Source organism: Lepisosteus platostomus, chromosome 1, assembly GCF_059453375.1.
Source record: "Lepisosteus platostomus isolate fLepPlt1 chromosome 1, fLepPlt1.hap1, whole genome shotgun sequence".
Lineage (NCBI taxonomy): Eukaryota > Metazoa > Chordata > Actinopteri > Semionotiformes > Lepisosteidae > Lepisosteus > Lepisosteus platostomus.
The window spans coordinates 56,430,079-56,451,303 of record NC_142611.1 but is presented as its reverse complement, the minus strand read 5'-3'; the positions used below and the strand labels follow the sequence as shown (position 1 = coordinate 56,451,303).

At 39.0% G+C, this 21,225-nt stretch overlaps 1 protein-coding gene across 1 annotated transcript in view; it reads left to right on the top strand.

Moving 5' to 3' along the window:
* The first annotated feature begins 9,089 nt into the window (after positions 1-9,089).
* The window catches only part of frem3 (Fras1 related extracellular matrix 3), a 67,521-nt gene continuing 55,385 nt past the window's right edge, over positions 9,090-21,225 (top strand). The window contains exons 1-2 of the mRNA XM_088633116.1: positions 9,090-14,347; positions 14,831-14,920. Coding sequence (XP_088489242.1) covers positions 9,319-14,347; positions 14,831-14,920 — 5,119 coding nt within the window. The 5' untranslated portion in view covers positions 9,090-9,318. The remainder of the gene's footprint in view (positions 14,348-14,830; positions 14,921-21,225) is intronic.

Below are 21,225 nucleotides of genomic sequence, written 5' to 3'. Positions count from 1 at the left end.
AAATGTTCTTGGTAAGGCAGAAAGATCAGATCCTAATGTGTTTGGACTTTGGACTAAAGGGATATAGTATATTCTATATTTAAATGAGTTCTCAAGACGTGTGTTCAGATCCTGTAATAAACATAATTTAGTGGACTATGTCTTCTGGTGGGTGGCTTGGTGGCACTGGAGCCCTGGTTTCAATGTTCACGCTACTGTCTGGCTGGAGTTTATATGACCTCCCCATGTTCACGTGGGTTTCCTCCGACAGTCCAAAAACATACCGGTCAGTTAAAGGGGTTCTGGGAAAACTGGCCCTGATGTCAGTGTGAGTACAGTCTGTGTGGGTTTTTGTCTGTGTATGCCCTGTGCTAGACTGGCGCCCTGTTCAGGGTGTATCCTGCCTTGTGCGCCTTGCTTCCCAGGTTAGGCTTGGTTACCCAGTGATTCTGAAATGGATGAAGCAGTTAAGAAATGGGTGGATGTCTTTTAGTGTTTATATTCAGATGCAGTTGCAAAATGTATCCTATAAGAAAGAGAATTTGAATTTTGAGATGGGCTATGAAAAGGAAGTCAACTGTTTCAGTTAGACTTCTCGGACTTTATTCAAGCACTATATTGAGCTTGTTTCTAGGGCTCTGGTTGGGCCTGCAATAGGCGGTAACAGGGATTGAGAGCCAATGGAGTGGAGTTGTTTAATCCACCAATAAAGTAGTGAAATGCAGCTGGCAGCCTGGCCACAGTGACAGCGAGAGGGTTTTTGGAATGTGTGATATGGATACATGCAGGGGCAGGATGGGAAGATGCCAGTGGGCACAGAGAAGTAGGATACCATTGCTCTTCCAGATTCCCCTGAACCGGATCCAAAGGTATTAGGTTCTTAGAATCCTCTATATATACAGTATGTGTATTTACAGGAGCACATTATCTGAATGCTACTGTAAGTGTGAAAGCAAAGAGAAACTGGTGCCTTCTTTCAGCGAGCTATTCTAAGGTAAATGATTTTAGCCACAAATGATAAGCACAGAATTATTTCCTCACTGGCATTGAACACTTCACCCTGGACCTGTGGTTGGATTTGTAATGTTGCACACCCCATATACAGTACAATGGAACAAAAGCTTAAGTCATTCAAGTAAAGCGTTTCTGTTGCATCTGTTCCATCCAAAATATTCCACAGACTCCTCACTTCAAGTGCTGTGCAGAAGTAATAGATACTGGACTTTTCACATAATGCTTTCTAATGTTTTAAACTATCAGTTAATTCTGTGTTTCGTAGTAGAAAAGCAGCCTTTTAGATTTATGGATGTGTAGAGAAACAAAAGTTAGTGCCAAGGAACCCCTCACAATGACTTGCATATACAGTATGTGATTAGAAATTCGATAGATTAGCTACTACGACACTTCATATTCTCTGCTCACATCCAGTTCACTGTACCTTCAATTGTAGTGATCATAATTTTAAAGATTCTGATCAACATGGATTAAAAATTGCTAAATAACAAGCATGTTTTGTTTCACAGGCAAATCAAGCTTGTCTGATTTGTTTAGTTAAGAGTCAAAGTTAATGTAATAGTAGAAAACACTAGTGAGGATTTTATGGAAATTCCCAAGTCTTACGATATACTGTATATGTACTGTAGTAACTCCTGATTTTGACTGGGGTGTCTTATACTATAGCATCATCAAGGTTTATGCTATAATAATGATGGTGGTAAAACTCCAGTGCACACTTCAGAATGGCAACAAGAAATCAGTTCTGAGACTCAGGGTGGGAACTGAAATTAACCAGGATGTGTGCCGACAGTGAGAGTGGAAATCCAGCCTGGGAATGATGACAGGGTCACAAGCTCGGAGCTGTGTGGATGAGTGCAGTGGCTGCAGGTCATACAGGAGTCTCCACTCCACACTGCTGGCTGAACGCAGTCTACCGTGTACACCAAGAAACCTGCAGACCAACTATTAAACCTCTTAAAACCATCTGCGTATTGATATTGTCATCCCTAAATCCTCATAAGGTCATCAGTAAATGAAAGCAGAAGAGTAAAATGAATGTTGTCTTCAATGTCTAGAGGGAAAACAAACTATCCTCTTAAACTTGTCATCAGCTTCTATTATTTTGTTATATTACCACATGATTATTATTTTTTAAATATTCTTATTAATATTGGTCATTAAAACTAAGGCACATACAGTATGTTAATTTAATTAATTGCAGGATAATTTCAGTTTCTTACAGATCATTTTAAAGTCTTGCACAAAGTATTTAATTCACTGATTTCTCTTTGTTTTTACTCTCTTAGGGAAAATATTTAAAAAAAGGGGTTACTTCACTGATTAGCTGAAGGCCATGATTGTTTTGAACTTTTTTCCATGCCTATTAAAAGAACTCAGGTACAGTACTCTGAATTTGGATGAGCAGCACTGTATGGTTTGAGCAACACAATTCACAATTATTCCAGTTACATGGGAGCAACACTGTATGTGTAAATTTGAATTTTATTTTGAAAAGCAAAAGGGTGACGACCACCAGTGACCACTGTAGGAGAGATTTTTCTACAATTTGAAAACAGCATACAGTAGATGACTTCTGAGTTGTTTTGCTGCAGTTTTCTTAGTTGATACTTGTTCTTGCCCACTATATACTGTACCTTCATCTCGTATGCATTATCCAAACTGCTATTGATGGATAATTTTCTGACTCAGTAGTTATTTAATGGTTTTTGGACATTGTTTCATTGTTGTTATAATATTTTAATAAGCAGCATATTAACATAAATTATGATATAGCTTTTCATGACAAACTGAAATGAGTCCTGTAAAAGAATGATGTCCCACTGCTATGTTGTGATCCTGTAAACAATTATTGCTCCATTTTATGTCTTTAATATTAATCAAAATATTCTATACCATCAAAGTAAAGGTTTCAGTATCTGGAACACTACAATTATCACCAGCTCATTCTAAGTGAATCCATGGAAAGATGTTTACTGTGGAAAGGATGACAAAACATTAAACCAGACCATTTCTTCCTACAACCCTGTAAGGTACTGGTTACTTGGTAACATAGTTTAATATTAAGTCAAACTCAAAACTTAAAGGGCATAATGTCATTAATATCAGCAGTAGCTCTTATATTGCATTGACACAAAGTTCACTAGATGCCTATGTTTTAAAATCTGAAAAGATTGTTCAGATGAAATAAACTTGTGCTTTTCATATATCCAATATCCATGCACTGTCCTTCAGGAAGGATAAATGGAAATACCTCCCTTTATGTCCCATAAATCAATGCGACAGCAATATGCCTGTCATCATCATCTTCCCCAAGATGGGAACTAGTCTCTGGGTAGCTGAGCTGAATTTGTCCTGCTGAAACTCTGCTCCCAGGTCCTGCTGTGTATTGACCTGTGCATGAACAGTAGAGCATGCCCTGAGCTGGCTGCCTAACAACATATCTCACATTGTGCATTCATGTTTCAAATGAATGATCTATTAGTACCAGCACATTTCCTGTGTATGAAGAAATATGTGGAGAGTAAATGCACAATAGTCCAGTTTATTTAAGATAAACACAATTTTGATTAAAACATGGAAAATAGGCTTGGATGAGAAAAAGGGGTAGGGATACAAAACAGTAAGAACACATTGGTCTTCCTAATTTTAATTTCAAAATAAATATAAAGTGAGAATTGCAGTCAACTCTTTAAGGCAGCGTAGAAAATACATGCTTTTCTTTGGTCTCTGTAATACTTCATATTACTACTTTTTATGTTCAGCATTTAGTAGAAAGATGAGGCACAGCCAAAAGATTAAAAATATGTTTTCAGCAAGAGAACATGGAGAGCCTTGAATTAAAAAAAGAAAATAACAAGGGGGACACTAGTATATAAAAAGATTGGTTTGTTTGTCTCTATAGTTACGCACTGCATGACTTGAAATGGCTTCCAACTGGCAGTAGAACCTGAACTTATTTTAGAGATGTAATAAAATTACTGGTTTTATAAGGTATCCTCAGTATTTCTTGTGCTACATTTGTGATTCTGAGAGATGATAAACAGGGGTTGCTAAGTACAAGAGAGTGTTTTCTGATAAACAGGATGCTTCTTTCCCCACCATTATAAACGGAGTAAAGGCAACATAGTCGATTGTTGAATCAATTACCTCTCCATGGATTTTTCAATGGTGTATCTTTTATTTTTTAATAGCTAAATTAAAAATAAGAAGCTTTTTTTAAACATCTATTTACCTTGAATATACAGTATAGACTCATATTTTAACCTTTACTGATAATAAAAGGTAAACCCAATATTCTGAACTTATTTTGCAGTACATGCTATATTTTCTACTATTCCCAACAAATACTATAACAGCATCACAAATGATGCTATATGTTGCTCTACATACAGTAAAGAATTATAGAACAAATAAAAGGCTATTTTCTTTTCAGTTTTTTGTCATGTTATATTTTGTTTAAATGCTGTAAAGCATTTAATAATAATAATAATTATAATTATTTTTATAACACATTTGCTGTGTTACTGTCTTTTTTTCTGCTTGTATCTTTTTTACTGTGAAATTGTTGAAAGTTAATAAAATGTTAGACTTATTCTGACTGGGTAAGATGACAATATTGTAGTAACTGTCTGCCCAAGGTTAAAGGAGACCAATTAAAGGTCTCCAATTAATTAGATAAAGACCAATGCTCTTCATCTAGTGCACAAGCTGCACAGCCTCACTCTGGCAGACAGTCTACTGGCAATACCAAACACAATACCAAACACAACACCAAACACCATAGCTGGTCACACTGGTACAGCTGGTAAACTGAAGCAAATTGTGCCTCCCAGGGGTTTTTGTCAGGGGATCACACAAAGGGTACGTTAGAGCAGACAGCCAAGGAGATTTCTCGTTCCACTGTAAGTCCCCTACACTGTAACATGTTACATGACAGTTTTGCAATTTATCTTTAGAGGAAAATATCACATATCTTTAAAATGTGCTACATATTTCTTCATTCAAATGTCTGATAGGAACAGGGACCTACAGTTAGGACAGTTTTTTTTAAAGAAAGGCAATTGCATCTGGAATCCCACTTATGATTGGAACAACTGCATTCATTTCTCATTTTAATCCTTCATGACAGCTCACCTTCAAACACAGCCATCAGACAGAATGAATGGACTCTTTTCCTCCAATAGGTTTGTGTTCCCTGACAGATACATTCTTACTGGTCTGTCTTTCTTTTTACAGACAACACAGACTTGTGTTTTGTGTGCAGCAATGTGAAAGTACTCCTCTGTATCTAGGCTGATTTTTTAACAGGAATTTATTCGTTGTTGGGTTTGTACCTAATGCTCATGGTGCCATTGTCAGCACAGGAACCACTACTTATAATAATGTTACCCATTTGCCCCTATTCCAGGAAATTTAAGAATAATCCAATGGGGGTAATGTTAGAGTGGGCAAATTGAAATATACACAGATCAGACTGCTTTGTAATTGAATACTCTACACCAGTCTCTTGCAAATAAGTATTGTTCTTAAATGACTTATTTGATTAAATGGAGTTTGTAATGAAAGTTTGGAAGGGATGACAACAAACAAGTTCAATCAGACTCAGCCGTCAGTAATTAGCAATTACTCCCAATGTCATTTCCTCTCCTAAAACACTATGAATAACTATGTGATCCCCATCTCTCCCTCTTATACATCTTTTGCATCCCATCTCCACCCCACCACTACTACTACCGCTTGGTCACCCTGAATTGGGGTCTTGGCCTCCTCATCCTACAGCGAGGAGGACAACCCTCAGCCAAGCAGGTTAAGCCAAATTTTCACTCCATAATCCTTTCATGACGCTTTCTTCTTGAGTGTTGTTGTTCCTAGTGAAATAATAATTTTTAAAAAGTGCTTTTAAACACCTCACAAACAGAAGGGATCCCATTTTAACTACCTCTGAAGTACATGTGTGAAGCTCAAAGGAAATATTGCTACACCATCTCCAAGAGGGAACATTAGATTGGTCAAATTATACAAGTGTAGAGTGGAATCTGGTCAGCACATACTTTTACAAACAGTACCATCAATAATGACCAAGTAGACACAACCTCACCGTAGATTCTCTTCTGAAGGATAGCACTTGCTTTAGCACAGTATCTCCTGCCTTTATCATGAGGCATTGGCATTTGGAAGAGCGCCACCTACTGGTCTTCCAAGCCCATTTATATCTCCCTGGGGACTCTCATCCATGTGCTGACCAGGTTCAGCCTTTTCTAGCTCCTGAAATCTGATGAGAACCTAGAAAGTAGTTTGAAAAAAGCTGCACCTGAGTGCATACAGCAGTGCATACAACACTCTCATATGATTGATCATGAAGTAGTTATGAAATGTGAATGAGATGCTTGCTGGATTAATGCTCTGAAGTATAAATATATATATATATATCTGCTCATTTTGTCTGTCTGCACTTTCTTTGAGTTCCCAACTGACAACAGTCAGGATCTGAACAACCAGTGTCTCAGATACATGATATACTTGCCATGTCTCTTGACATTGCATTAAATCTTAACAACATGTGGATGGTTTATGTGTGAACAAGCCACAGTCTGTCAATAATGCAATGCTAAGCATTTTGTGGCAGAGCTCCAATAGGCTCAGGGTGAGAGTCAAAGTTGAATTTGAGTTCTATGGACAATAAAATAAATTGAAAAAAACATCTGTGCTTAGGAAAGTATTCTTTAATCCCAAAACATTGCCTATGCTGATATTCCACCCATCCATTAACCAAAATGGAGCCTATGCCAGAAGCATGGTGTGTTAGGAGGAACTGAGAGACCATGCCTGGATGCCACCCCTTTCACACGCCTAACCAGCATGTCTCTGGGACGTGAGTCATGACAAGAGCAACCAGAAAACACCCAGAGAACTCCATACAAACATTCATGTCCAGAATCTAACACAGGACACGACACTAACACGTCACCCTACAACAACAATGCAGGAAATACAACGGCTTTTGAAAAAAAAATTAAGTTCTCTGGCCATGTAGAGTAGCCATGCCAAAAAGTGTGGGGTCTCCAGATTTTAATGCTTTTCGAGTGTCTTTATCCTTTGAAATGGTTGCAGCTGAGTTTTGATGCACTTGTAAGAGGAACAAAATGAAATTTGTGGAGAAGGTCTGCCTGATTTCTGCTCTTGGAAGTGACAGTTCAGTGTGACAAAGTGAAGCAGTATGGTTAATCACCATACATCAGACTCCCTGAAAGACCCCACTGTTCACATGAGCCACACTGTGAAATTACTATGGCAGTCACCTCTGACATATAAACTCATAAACCAGACTTCAAAGTGTCATTTGTGATAAAACTGTGATCCACCTGGAAGGTAGTTTAAGACTAATACAGTATAATAGAAACAACTTTTGTTACACATTACAATGTCCCCTTGAAGCAACACTGAATCTTCTTTGCAGAATCACAAGACCACAAGAAAGGTTTAAAATGAGAACGTCATTCTTTGTCATCTAGTTATTGGCATCTAACTGAACTAAGTATTTCATCCAGCTTTGTCTTGAAAGAAGGCAGGGCAACACATTTAACAATGTGGATAGCTAGTTACAGACCTCCATAACCCACATCTAAACAAGGAGATAAGAATGTAACAAAAACAGTCCACAGAATAAAAGGGCCAGTTTTCCCAGAAATCAATTAACCTAAAAGTATTCTTTGGGAGGTGGGGGGAAACCAGCGCACCCAGAGGAAACCCACACAAGCATAGGGAGAACACACTGCACGCAGATAACACCACAGAAATTGAAACCAGTCCAAGTACCACAAGGCAGCAATGCTAACCATTGTGCCACATTGTCACCCAGAAATAATAATATTCTGAATTGCCGATGATGTGAATTCAAAATTATGTGGCGGTAAATTTTCTGTAATTAGTCTCAATCATCAACCATTGAAGGCAGGTAGTTCCTGCACCTCTTTATTTTACCAAAAGAGGGCGTCCAAGTCAGCGTTTTCTCTGCTTTCAAATCCAGCTCGAGGGGGGGAAAACGAAGAGGTTGGATGTTTATTTAGAAACTAAGATGTTAATAAAATAGATGTATTTGCACTCATTTGTTAAATAATTACCTTTTCTGTGGTTGTTTCAGTCCACACAAGCTGAACTACTGCAGGATTCTTATCTAGTGAAAATTAAACTCAAATGTGTTTAAAATTTTAAATATCTAATTTCCGTGATGCACTTCGTGGTGGAACTATAAAGATTATTTTTTGCAAATAGACGATATATACAGACTGTGAATGTGGCTATGAATATACGGCTATGAATTAATAAAAAGTTTCGTTTTATTAAAGTAAGTTATATTAATAATCTGTATTAGTAAAAATGTCCTATTTATTTTTTTGAGACCGTCGTGCACCAACCTTTAAGCCTTGAATGTTTCAATAGTGTAACGCCAACATGGTTCCTGCTGCAGATCATAATCCTTGAAGTTAGATTTAATGTATTTTTTTAATAGAAAAAAAAACCCCTTCGTTTTCCTTTACGTAATACACTTAACTCTAGTTCCACCTAGATCTAGTTTCTCTTTTAAAAAAAGTTAAATTAAATACTATGGTTGCCTTTTACAAATCCTAACACAAAAACACTGGACATTTCTTTTCCACCTGTAATCCTAAAACACAGTCGAAAAGCCGTGCAGAGGTTTTGTGAATGAGTGGAATCCTATCCGAGGAACAGGGGAGTGGGAGGGAGATAAGGAATGCGATTCATTTGCCCAGTTGGAAACTTGTCGCTTTTTATGATAATGAATGAAAATAGACAAACCTTTGCAGACAACGTTTTGATTGATTGATTGATTGATTGCTAGATCAAGGGAGGATTAAATAAACGAGCCGTGCTTTTCCTGACCTTGTTTTTATGTTTGAGTCTATGAACAATGAAAGGATCCCTTTCTGAATTTAGAAGGCGGGGGGTTAAAGAGAAATAATACGAATACTTGGTGCTTTTCAGGGAGTAGGGGGCTGGGTGTGTGGAGTGTGAGCTGGGCTGTCCAATGCGCTTTCTTTAATTAGCCATGGGATAGGAGGTATCTCCATGGGGCTGTCAGAGGGTGGAGCCTGGGGCTCCCAGGGGCTACTGGTTAAGTATTACCTGCAGAGCTCTAGTGAATTAGAAGAGCACTTGTCCCATGTGTGTGTTGAAAGCCGGAGGAGTGAGGGAGACAGAACATCCTCCTGCAAGACAGGGTGCTTTTTTTATCATTCTGATAAACCAACTGAGATAGGTTGGATTTGAAATATACAGATTGCGGGGCAACTAGCAGTGGATATGGCTGGTTGTCTGCAAAGGACTGGGCTTTCCAAAGCTGTACTTTTAAATTATCTCTTTGCCCTTTTTGCACTGAGCTACAGTTTTTTCCCAGCTGAAGGGGCAGAAAACTTCGATCCAGCGTTTTTCTTCGGCCCCAGGCCGGGACCTAATTCTGAGTCCATACTGGTGGCCAACAATGGAGTGAGGGTACCTTTTGGAAGATCAGTCTATTTAGACCCAATCAACGACTTGGTGACTGAAGTGCAGCCTGGTGACCGGTGCTACATCACAGTGCTGGAGAACGACCCCCTGGCTCAGAGACCTGGAATGCTGTCTCCAAAGAAATTCCCCTGCGCTTTTGGGGCAGAGGAGGTGAAATACACCCACTTTGGATCAAGAAGCCCCAACAAGGACAGAGTGAGGCTGCAGTTAAGGTATGATTCCCAGACCGACACCATTGTCATTCCTTTCATGCTGGAGGTGGAAGTTGTTTTTCAGCAACTGGAGATTTTAACCCGCAATATGCCTCTGGTCGTGGACAAGTTGAATGGGATCAGCAATCCCATTGACAGGAAGGGCTTGGAGTTTGCTTATGATGGCAGTGCTGAATCATGCAAGGTCACCACCTTGATGAGCGCAGGAGGTCTCCCCAGGTATGGCTCTCTTTTAAATCACACCGCCAATGGGCAGATGATTGACTGTGATGAATTTGTAAACTTAGGTATTCGCTATAAGCATACCTCCACCACCAGCTCGCCAAACAGAGATTACATCCCCATGTTGGTGGAGCTGATGGATAAAGAGGGAAACATTGTCAAGCAGGAGCATTTCCAGATAATGATTAGAATCAAAGAAGGGACAGAAAACACCCCCCCTAAGCCAAGTTTTGTTGCTATGATGATGATGGAAATTGACCAGTTTGTGATGACAGCTATAACCAGTGATATGCTGGCTGCTGAGGATGTTGAATCTGATCCAGATGACTTAATTTTTAACATCACATCACCCCTGGGCTATCAGCACGGGTACATTATCAGCACTGATGATCAAAATCTGCCTATTACATCTTTTTATCAGAGTGACATTAAAGATTTGAAAATAGCATATAAGCCCCCCTCTGTAGATTCTGATGTGGAGAGAATTTTTCAGATAGAGATTGAAGTTGTTGACACTGAGGGTGCTGTCTCTGACACTTTTGCCTTCATGATTGTTGTTAAACCCATGAACACTTTAGCTCCAGTCGCAACTAAAAACACTGGACAGCTTCTGTTTGAGGGGCAGTCAAGAGCACTGTCAAGTGCCCAAAATTTGGAAATCAGTGATGAAGATAATCTTGAAGACGTGAGAATTACTGTTATTGATGGCTTAAAGCATGGTGAATTAACAGTTTTAGGAGCCAGGAGGAAATTTTTTACCCCTGCTGATTTGGATGCAGGTGTTGTGGTGTACCAGCATGATGGCAGTGATACTTACAGTGACAACATCATTTTCCGTATGACCGATGGCACTAATGAAGTTGAGTTTTTGTTTCCAATTACCATTGCACCCACTGACGATGAACCCCCAATCATAAATGCTAATACTGGGCTGGTGCTGTTCAAGAATGAAATCATGCAGATTTCACCATTCATTCTAAGTGCAACTGACATTGACTCGGAGGACTCGACCATTAAGTTTATTGTAGAGCCTCCCTATTCAACACTTGGCGAGCTGCTGCTGCGCCAAGCAGAGCAGCCTTCAGATCTGTCAGGCTGGAAATTCAGCGAAACGGACGAGATGTTTGAACAGGTGGTGACGGAGTGGTTTCAGCAGGATGTTCTGGACGGAAAGCTGTTTTACCGTCACATTGGACCCCACAGCACCACCACTGTCATGGACCAGTTCATCTTCCGGGTCCAGGATGATAACGACCCACCAAATCAGTCTGGGGAGCACACGTTCACGATTAAAATCCATCCAGTGGATGATCTCCCCCCTGAACTTTATCCAGGCACTACTTTATATATGGCTGTGAAAGAGTATGAATTAACACACTTTAAAAAGAAATTTTTACGCTATACTGATCTTGACTCAGATGACAGGGATCTTAAATACAGCATAACTAGACCTCCAACAGATACGGATGAAAACAACCCAGTGGCACTGGGGGATATAGTTCTGACAGAGAGCTCTAACATTGTCATTACTGAGTTCACACAAGCTCAAATCAATCACCTCAAAGTGGCATACAAGCCCCCAGATCAGGAACTGGGCATCACTCCAAGAGTAGTGCAGTTCAATTTCGTTGTGGAGGACACTGCTGGAAATTCGGTGGATGGGGTCTTCACAATTTTCTTGCAGCCTGTTGATAACAAGCCCCCCCAGATTACAAACACAGGCTTCACAGTGCTCGAAAGAAACACATACATAATAACTAAAGCAGAACTTGATGCCATTGACCAGGACACAGATGATGATAAAATTACCTTCACTGTGACACAGGCTCCACGGTTTGGTTTGCTGCAATATTTGGGGGTTGATATGTCAGTTGGAGAGACATTTGTGCTGGAAGATATTGCCAATGGCCGCCTTGGATATATTCACAATGGTGAAGAATCCACCAGTGACACAATAAAAATTGATGTCAGTGATGGGTTCCATGAACTGCCGATCATTATTAAAATTACCGTCAAACCAGTTGATGATGAAACACCAACCATCATGCTCCCCGCTGGCCTGCTGGGCTCCTCAATTGATGTTCTGGAGAATGGAGCCACAGAGATCACTCCCAATGTGATTCAAGGAAGAGATGAGGACACTGACGACCTCATGCTCACGTTCATTGTTGAGGAACCACCGAAACTAGGTGAAATTATGGTGAATGGTGTGTCCTCTGAAAGATTCACTCAACAAGATATCATCAATGGAGCTGTTGTGTATGCCCACACAAGTGGAGAAATCGGACCTTTAAAACAGCACGATTCTTTCAATCTTACCATCTCTGATATGTCGAATGAGTGGGTGGTTGGTGGCAATAAGGTCCAGGGTGTCAGGGTGCATGTTACTATTCTCCCTGTGGACAGCATGCCTCCAGTTGTCAAGGTTAGTGATCAGTTTACTGTGCTGGAAGGGGAAAAGAATGTCATCACACTAGCAAATATCCAAGCTGAAGATGTGGACACCGAAAAAGATGACATTCTGTGCACCATCATAGTCCAGTCCACTTCTGGCTACATCGAAAACATATCTCCAGCACCAGGCTCAGAAAAATCCAGAGCAGGTACTGCCATTACTGCTTTTAGCATTAAAGATGTCCGCCTGGGACATATTTACTATGTGCAAAGCATTCATAAAGGTGTTGAGCCCGTTGAAGATAGGCTGACTTTCCGCTGTTCTGATGGCATCAATTTCTCAGAGCGTCACTTTTTCCCTATTGTCATTATTCCAACAAATGATGAAAAGCCTGAAATATTCACTCGTGAATTTGTTGTTATGGAGGGGATGAGTCTTGTCATTGACATACCGATTCTTAATGCAGCAGATGCCGACATTCCAGGGGATGATCTTCAGTTTGAAATAATTAGCTCTCCCAAACATGGCAATATTGTTCAGCAACTGACCACAGGCACAGTCCCCGTTATTCATTTCTCTCTTGAGCAGATCAAGGAAGGCTCTAACATTGTCTATGAGCACGACGATTCTGAAACCAAAGAAGACAGTTTTGAAATTAGACTTACAGATGGAAAACACACTGTTGAAAAAAAAGTCCTCATAATGGTTATTCCTGTGGACGATGAAACTCCAAGAATGACTATAAATGACGGGCTTGAAGTTGAAATTGGGGAAACAAAAACAATAACCAACAAAGTCCTTAAAGCAACAGACCTGGATTCTGAAGACAAGACTCTGACCTATATTATTCGCCATGGGCCAGGGCAGGGCTACCTTCAGCGCATTACCAAATTTGGAGAAGTGGTAGGAAACATAACCCTGGAGATGAACTTCACCCAAGATGAAATTGACAAAGGATTGATTCAGTATGTTCATACAGGACAGGAAGGGGTTCGCGACCTCATCAAGTTTGATGTTACTGATGGCATTAATCCCCTTATTGACCGGTACTTCTACATAAGCATTGGCAGCATTGACATGGTTTTCCCCGATGTCATTAACAAAGGTGTGACCCTTAAAGAAGGAGGGAGAGTAACTCTGACCACAGATCTGCTGAGTACCACTGACATTAACAGTCCTGATGAGCACCTCAGCTTCAGTATCACTCGTGCTCCCAGCCGTGGCCACTTGGAGTGTACTGACAGCCCTGGTGTTCCCATAACCACCTTCACCCAGCTTCAGCTGGCAGGAAACAAGATTTACTACATCCACACATCTGATGACGAAGTGAAGATGGACAGTTTTGAGTTTGAAGTAACAGATGGCTACAACCCAGTTTTCCGCACTTTCAGAGTGTCCATCACTGATGTAGACAATAAAAAGCCAGTCCTGACTATCCACAACCTCGTGGTTGGGGAAGGGGAGGTGAAGCTGATCACCCCCTTCGAGCTAACTGTGGAGGACAGGGACACTCCAGACAACCTTTTGCGTTTCATCATCACTCAGGTGCCAGTCCATGGGCAGCTACTGTACAATGGCACCCATGCTGTTACCACTTTCACCAAGCAAGACCTCAATGAGAACCTCATCACCTACAAGCATGACAGCACAGAGACCAGTGAGGACAGCTTTTCCTTCACAGTGACAGATGGTACTCACACAGAGTTCTATGTCTTCCCGAACACCGTCTTCGAGACCCGCAAGCCCCAGACAATGACCATCCAGATCAACTCTGTTGACAACGGCGTCCCTCAGATCGTCGTCAACAAAGGGTCTCCTACGCTCAGGATCCTGCACACTGGACACCTGGGCTTTCTGATTACCAGCAAGGTCTTGAGGTCTGAAGACAGGGACAGTCCACACAAGGTCCTCAAGTATACCATCTCTGAGGCTCCTCTGCATGGCTACATCATCAACATAGCTCTTGGGAATGACAGCATCAGAACCTTCACCCAAGGTAAGCATTTATTTCAGCTTTTATAGATGCATATTAGAATCTGTAGATCAGAGGCACTAAAATTATACTAAAGATTGGGAAATTTGGGTAACTCGTAGAACTGGCAAAGGCTCCTCAATGTTTTTTAACCATCACTCAATTTGCAAATAAATAATTTTGCAATTTTTCTCAATTTGCAAAGAAATAATTTAAAATGACTAGAAGAATACCAGTATGATGTTTTTCTTTAAGATATTATCATTTTCATTAAGAGTGTCTGATGATAGGAACAGTTTTAACAGTTCTAACTGTTTTGTACCTGAGGATGATATTTGTTCTTGTCCTTTGCTAAAAAAGGATATCAGTTATGGAAAATGAGGGTTGTAACAAAACCTGAGTGTAAACTTTGGAAATTTTAAGTACTTGGTATTGACTGAACAGGTACAGCTTTTCTACAAACACATTATCTTTAAACTATGTGGCTTTTTCTTTGTGTGTAACTAGCTGATATTGATGATATGAAGATTTGTTACGTGCTGAGTGATGGAGACAACGCTACAAGTGATATCTTCTACTTTACAATTGAAGACAAAGGTAAGCCACTTTAATCTGACACATGGGCTTGAGTTCTGTATTCTGTAGCCTCGCATAATTCTTTCCCTTTTTTTTTCATTTTTCCATTTTTAGTCTTTACGTGTCCAAACATACAAGAAATTGAGTAAACTTAAATGTGCTGCAGCCCAGAGCTGTGCATTGACTTGGCTATCTAAACACAGCACAAACATGTTTTGTTTTCAGTGAGTAAATGAGAGTCATACTCCTCCTAGCTTGGTGTCATCAGTCATTGCCTTGTTTGTATTACAAAGCTAGAGCTTAGTTATTGGTGATTGACACCCTTTGCAACAGTGAAACTTGGCTCTTCTCTCTCTGCACTGACTAGGGCGGCCAGTTTAGGACAGAAAGGGAAAGGCACATCCTCCAGACTCTGTGTGGGTATATGCGCTCACAAGAAACTCCAGTAATGCCTGATTTTCTGTTAGTGAACATTCTTCCACCATAATTTTGTTAAGTGTTTCACATAGGACATAAACTTGTTAACATTTTCCACTGAATAGAAAAAAGTTTTTGTTTTAGTAGGTGTTGTTACCATGACTGCAAATAACCTGATTCTGCATACTTTAAAACAAAATAGGAGGAAATGTTGGAAAATATCTGCTTTATGTTTTTGCTTTTATGTTGCAAATTGGTCTTTGAATGCACTGAATTGTTCTCAATAGTACTTTAAAATTGCAGGAAGAAAAAGAGCTGTAAATAAAATGCAGGTTTATGCTGCGACATTCTTAGGCTATGTTTTTAGAGCCTGAGATTAGTGCTGAGCAGGGGAGAAAATGATTTAGTATAAACTGTTTTCCATGAGCATTCAAAATTCTTTGTATCATTAAATTGCTAATTTGTGATATTAGTACAGAACAAGAATAAGGCATCCTAAGCAGGCAGCAAAAGAATGTTTGGTAACACTTTGTAGCAAGGTTGAGTGATAAGCTTTAATACTTTACTAACTTTTACCAGACAGTGAACATACAGTACAGTACTGTATATGATTTTTAACACACTTCTTACAAGCATAGTACACTATGTTACAGTGTCACCAACAAAATTAACTTGTTCAATATCTTTACGGTATTACAATCAGAGACAAGATGATTGCAGTGTTCTTCAACACTTCACCTCAAAGTTTATACTCTCAATGCATTCAAGTATTACAGCATATATAGAGTATATAAGTAGGGGTTAATAACCACATTTATACCTATTAACAGTTCATGTACTATCTATTCATTATCTGTGAAGGGTTAATAAATAATTAAGAGTTTATTGAACGTCTTCTAAAGTGTTTTCAAATGTTTATTTAATGTGTTTTCTTATGCTTAGGTTTGCAGTTACTGTGGGTAGCCTACCCACCAGCTGCTTCTTAACAACAAATCTTTCCAGAAGGAAAGAATATACATGTTAATAAAGGCTTTTGGTTAGTTTGGCAGGTTTTGAAGTGAAAGTATTCACCTGTACACTGCTCAGCATTATTCTTTTTTGCTTATGAAGTTGGAGCTTTTCTGTCCTCCCTTTTTCAGGAGAGGGTGTACTTAAGGGCTTAAGATTTCAGAGTTTATTTATATTCCTGCAAATTTAGTTTTGGTCAGATGTCACATGAACCTTTCTTCTTGAGTTTCATAACTCCTTGCTGGATTCATCTCTGTCTTGATGCTGCCTTGTTCTACAGTGTTTTTACGGCTGCTGGTAAAGTGAAATAGGTTTTGTATAGTGTAGTGTCATGTTACATTGTTGCAATATCTGTTTATTTCAACCATATTAATACCCTAGTGTTTCAATTTTCAAAAGCCTTGATATTTAATTTGAAAAGATACTTCTTTTGTCAATAATATGTCATCAATGGTCATGTGCTACTATTATAAGGCTTGTATTTTATCTTCTGTTTGATAGATTTCTTTAGAATTATCCTCAGTTAGCAGTATTATCAATTTTGTCCTAGATAAGGGATGTTCTTCTTGCATGAATCCTCAAAGCACAGTGCAAAACATTGAACTGGATTTCCAATGTGACAGTTAATTCAACAGTTTAGTAGATCCAACAGTAGAATACAAATGTCATTCTTACTTTTATCCTATAATATTCTGAGTAATTTGTGCAGATATTTATTTACAATCAGTTATGTTGTAACGGTCATACATATTTTTACAGATACGAATGTTAGTAGGAAACGAAATAAAAACATCCCTTAATTTCAGTTTTTTTTTGTAATAGCTCCCTTGTTTGTATTTCACTTTAATTGGTCAAATCCATTTGATTTTTCATTGTACACTGCAGTGTTACAGCATCATACTATATATATAGTTAATGCACAACAACGTTACAAAATATAACAGGTGGGGTACTATTTTAACTGCAGCTTTAAATGCATTCTGAGTTTGTGAAATGCAATCCATGCAGTTATGTTTAGGCTATAATTATGCTGTATTGAGATCTATTGGAATATTATCACTGTGGAGGTATCGGTTTTTAGCCAGGATGATGTTCGGGGAGAAGCCAGTGTCATGGCCTTTTCAGACATTCCTCCATGGGCTTTAAAGAAGTGAAATTCCCACTATCAATCTTCCTATTAGCCTGTGCTGCAGTGCAGTGCACTTCAATTAACGCTCAGATATCAGGACAAATAGTGGATGAGGGCCAAGGTCTCTAATTATCTCTTTAAACAAAAGGCTCTGGAATTTGAACACCTGATTTTACTGCATACAATTAATATTTCAGGAGAAGAGCGTCTGAAAAGGTTAGATTTTCCTAAGCTTACTGGGAATTCTGTAATAAGTATAATGCTTAATATTCAAAATCTTGGAAACTGTATCATTATGCAGGTTGATCACTTCTTTATGAAGACATCACAGGTTTTCCAGGTCTGTCTTCATCTGATAAACTACCTAAGCGATTCAGCTCACAGCCTAATTTTAGATGCCTTTTGTAATAGATTCCTTCCTGGCTTTGGACTTAAAAATGTAATTATATGGTATTAAATTATACAAACATAGAGACATTATGGAAAAGAATATCTAACATTCTTTGTAGTTTAACAATTCGCAGGATGTGTAGCAACATATTCTAAACTAAGGCAGGTAGTCTTATATATGTTTAGCATATTTAAAAAACCAACTCTTGTCTGTATGTTACTTAAATCAGAAGTGCCAGGTTGTTGAAATGGTCGATGTGGATTTCCACATAATTAAACTTGATAAAAATGTTCTAGTGTTCTTTGTTTATAAAGGCTAGGAGTGCTTGTTAATTTATTGCAGTCCAATAATGCTAAACTTTCTTACTCCGTTTGTCTTTTCCCAATGATTACTGAGAGGAGACTGACCTATAATGAGGAGAAGACACTATAATGTGCACAGGAAAAGAAAATAGCAACCCCAATTAACAGAACAGTTCCACTGTTTGCAAACCCATTATAAGGGATAGCGTTAAAAGAATCCGAACCCAGTGCAATGTTAGTCTGAAAACATAGTACATCTGGCCAAAGTCTAGCCTTGTCCAAAGAGGACTTAACAGAGCCCACATATGTTTGGTATTATGGGTTGTAAAAGATTGGCTGTCTGAAGGATTAGGCCATAACAATAAAAGCAACAGAATGCGACTGCTGATTGACTGACAGGCTTTTTTCTCTATACCAACATGTAAGAGCAAGTTTGCTGAAATCTAGAGGTCAGCAAACAGGGAAGAGGGCTTTCTGTAAATTGCATGAAGATACGTTTGCTGGTAGAAAGAAGTTAAACAGAGGTATGTCTCTTGCTCCAAGATGTTTTGGGGGTATTCTGCTGTTGTCACACGTAGTTAGAAAACCAACTGAATAGAACCAACCCTGAATAAATATTTATCCCAACAATACCTCTTCCAGCTATTTCATGTAATTTGTGGTATTCTTATATTTTATTGACTTTTTATTAATATCAATCCATTAAATGCATCCTCATCCTTTAAATGAAAATATTTAATAATTTAAATTAAGCTAAAAATCATAAATGGGATCATTATTTCTCATATGGTTATTTCACTAAAGTATTTCTGAGTAGTCCCAGAACTGACTGTGAGGGAGAAAAGCACCATAGGTTTTCTCTTTGTGTACAAGTGAAGAGTTATGAGCCTGGCTGCCTTCCACAGCAAATAGTTCAGGGTAGTCAAAGAGTAGCCAAACCTAACCTGCGCAACAAAAACCTACAGGGAGAGCGTGCATACTCCCCACAGACAGGTGCAGCCCGCAGGAATCGAACACAGGGCACTGGAGCTCTGGAATGGCAGTGCTAACAACAACATGACACAGATGCACAAAACAGCATGCAGGATAGAGACCAGTGTCATGTGACCATGAAAACAAATCCTATTTAAACAAATAAAAAGGAAGTACAGGTAGGTAAAAGAGGATAGATAAACATCAGATTCAGAAAACAAATAAGTACAATCTTTTATCTTTGTCAATTGTGTTTAAACCGCTACACCATTGAAATAAGCTTTTAAATCTTGATTTATAGGTATTTATTGAAGGAACATCAATGAATGTAAAAACATAACGAGTTCCACAAAATGAAAGATTAAGCCTGAATCAGTGAAAATGTTGGGAAGATCAAGCACAATTTTCGGACTTAAGAGCAGTGATCCTGCATCAGATTTTAATAGAGAAAAATGAGAGCAAGTAAGATAACCACAGGCTATGTAAAAATTTAAGTGAAAGTTCTAGTTTAATATGACAACTAATAAAGTTATCTTGAAATGAGCCAGTGTTTGTTTGGAAAGATTTCAGACAGTAATTTAAGTTATTAAGGGCAGACCTGTGACAGATTTTACCAAATAAAACAGGCCTAGAAGCCATGGCAATGCTGTCTGAATGGGGCAAATGCCTTCTATGTGTTGGAAAGAATGAAGAGAACATACCGCCGGGTTGGCATTTTGTCACCCTGGCTACATTACAGCTGGAAGGAACAGGCCTTTTATGAGCCAGTGGAGTAATCTACGGTGAAAGCTAAGACAGGCAATAAAAGAAACTTCCCCGATAGTGCTGAACGAAAGAAGCTGAACAGGAGCCCAGTGTCTTCTTGTGCTCAATCTGAGCTGCAAGGCAGGTCAAAGAATTGTCAGCTGCAGTTACCTGTTTGTATATTGACTCCATCATGGCTTCTATTCATCTGGAAGGCAAACTGAAAAGAATATGTGTGCTACTTTCTCTTTACAAGGATGATTTTGCTGTGTTATCAATGGTTCCAAAAATATTCTGTTCAGCAGTTTGCAAGAAGCATGTGTTTGGTTCTTTGGAGGGTCTGATTTCATCAGGTTTTCGTATTCTGTGAATGATTGCTATTACTGTTGGTCCACTGTCAGTGTCAGAGAAACTGCACCTACCTGTGGTTTCAGGTTTGACAGCACCTTTTCAGTAGAAATATACAGAAAGGTTAAACATAGGCTGCAACCTTTGGGAATAGTAATAATTCTTAGAGGTCCAGAAATGCTATGCAACAAGATGATACCAGAATTTGATGGATTGTGTGAGGAGTTGATGTTGTATGTGCAAACACTAAATTTGCACACCCACATACTGTACATCCCTCATAAACCCCACACACACGCACAGATATATATCTTGGCTCCTTAAGACTAATTTGCAATATACTTATACTGTATATACAGTATATTGCTTACATAAGCATACATACAATATGTAAAGCATAATTTTTCCATGGCATGCCTGAAGTTTGCAGCACTTCATAAAAACTCATACTAATCAGGTGACGTGCAGGATATGACATTTCAACTTGCAAAGGGACCCAGATTAAATGATTGGAGCAGCTGCTCTGGGACATTAACAGGCTTCCATGCTGAATGTCATGTACCTGTCAGGATAAGTAACAATAAATTCCGATTAGCTCCAGCAAGCTTGTTAATGTAGCAGGCAAGTCAAAGATCACAAAAACAAAACACTTGACCAAAGCCCTACTAACATTCCACGCACCAGAATAAATGTACTAAATCCAAGTCATCTGGTTGGCAATAAATCAGGTATGAGCATTTTCCTGAGGTGTAGCTTGCAAGTGGAGGCAGCACTAGTCCTGGAGTGCCAGGTTTGTTTTTGGTATTCAGTCCATCCTAACCTTTCATTATATAATAGAACTGTAAAGGGGCTAAGAAGTTGGATCGACTGGGTTTTCCAGGTCTGAATCAGGTGTTTTAAAGTCTGCAGGCACCTCACACGTGAGCTCTTTTATAAGGTTGCCCACCCTTCTAAAATACAAGCCTGAAATCCAATGTTGTATGATTCAGATTGAAAGAAATATAAGCTATATCTA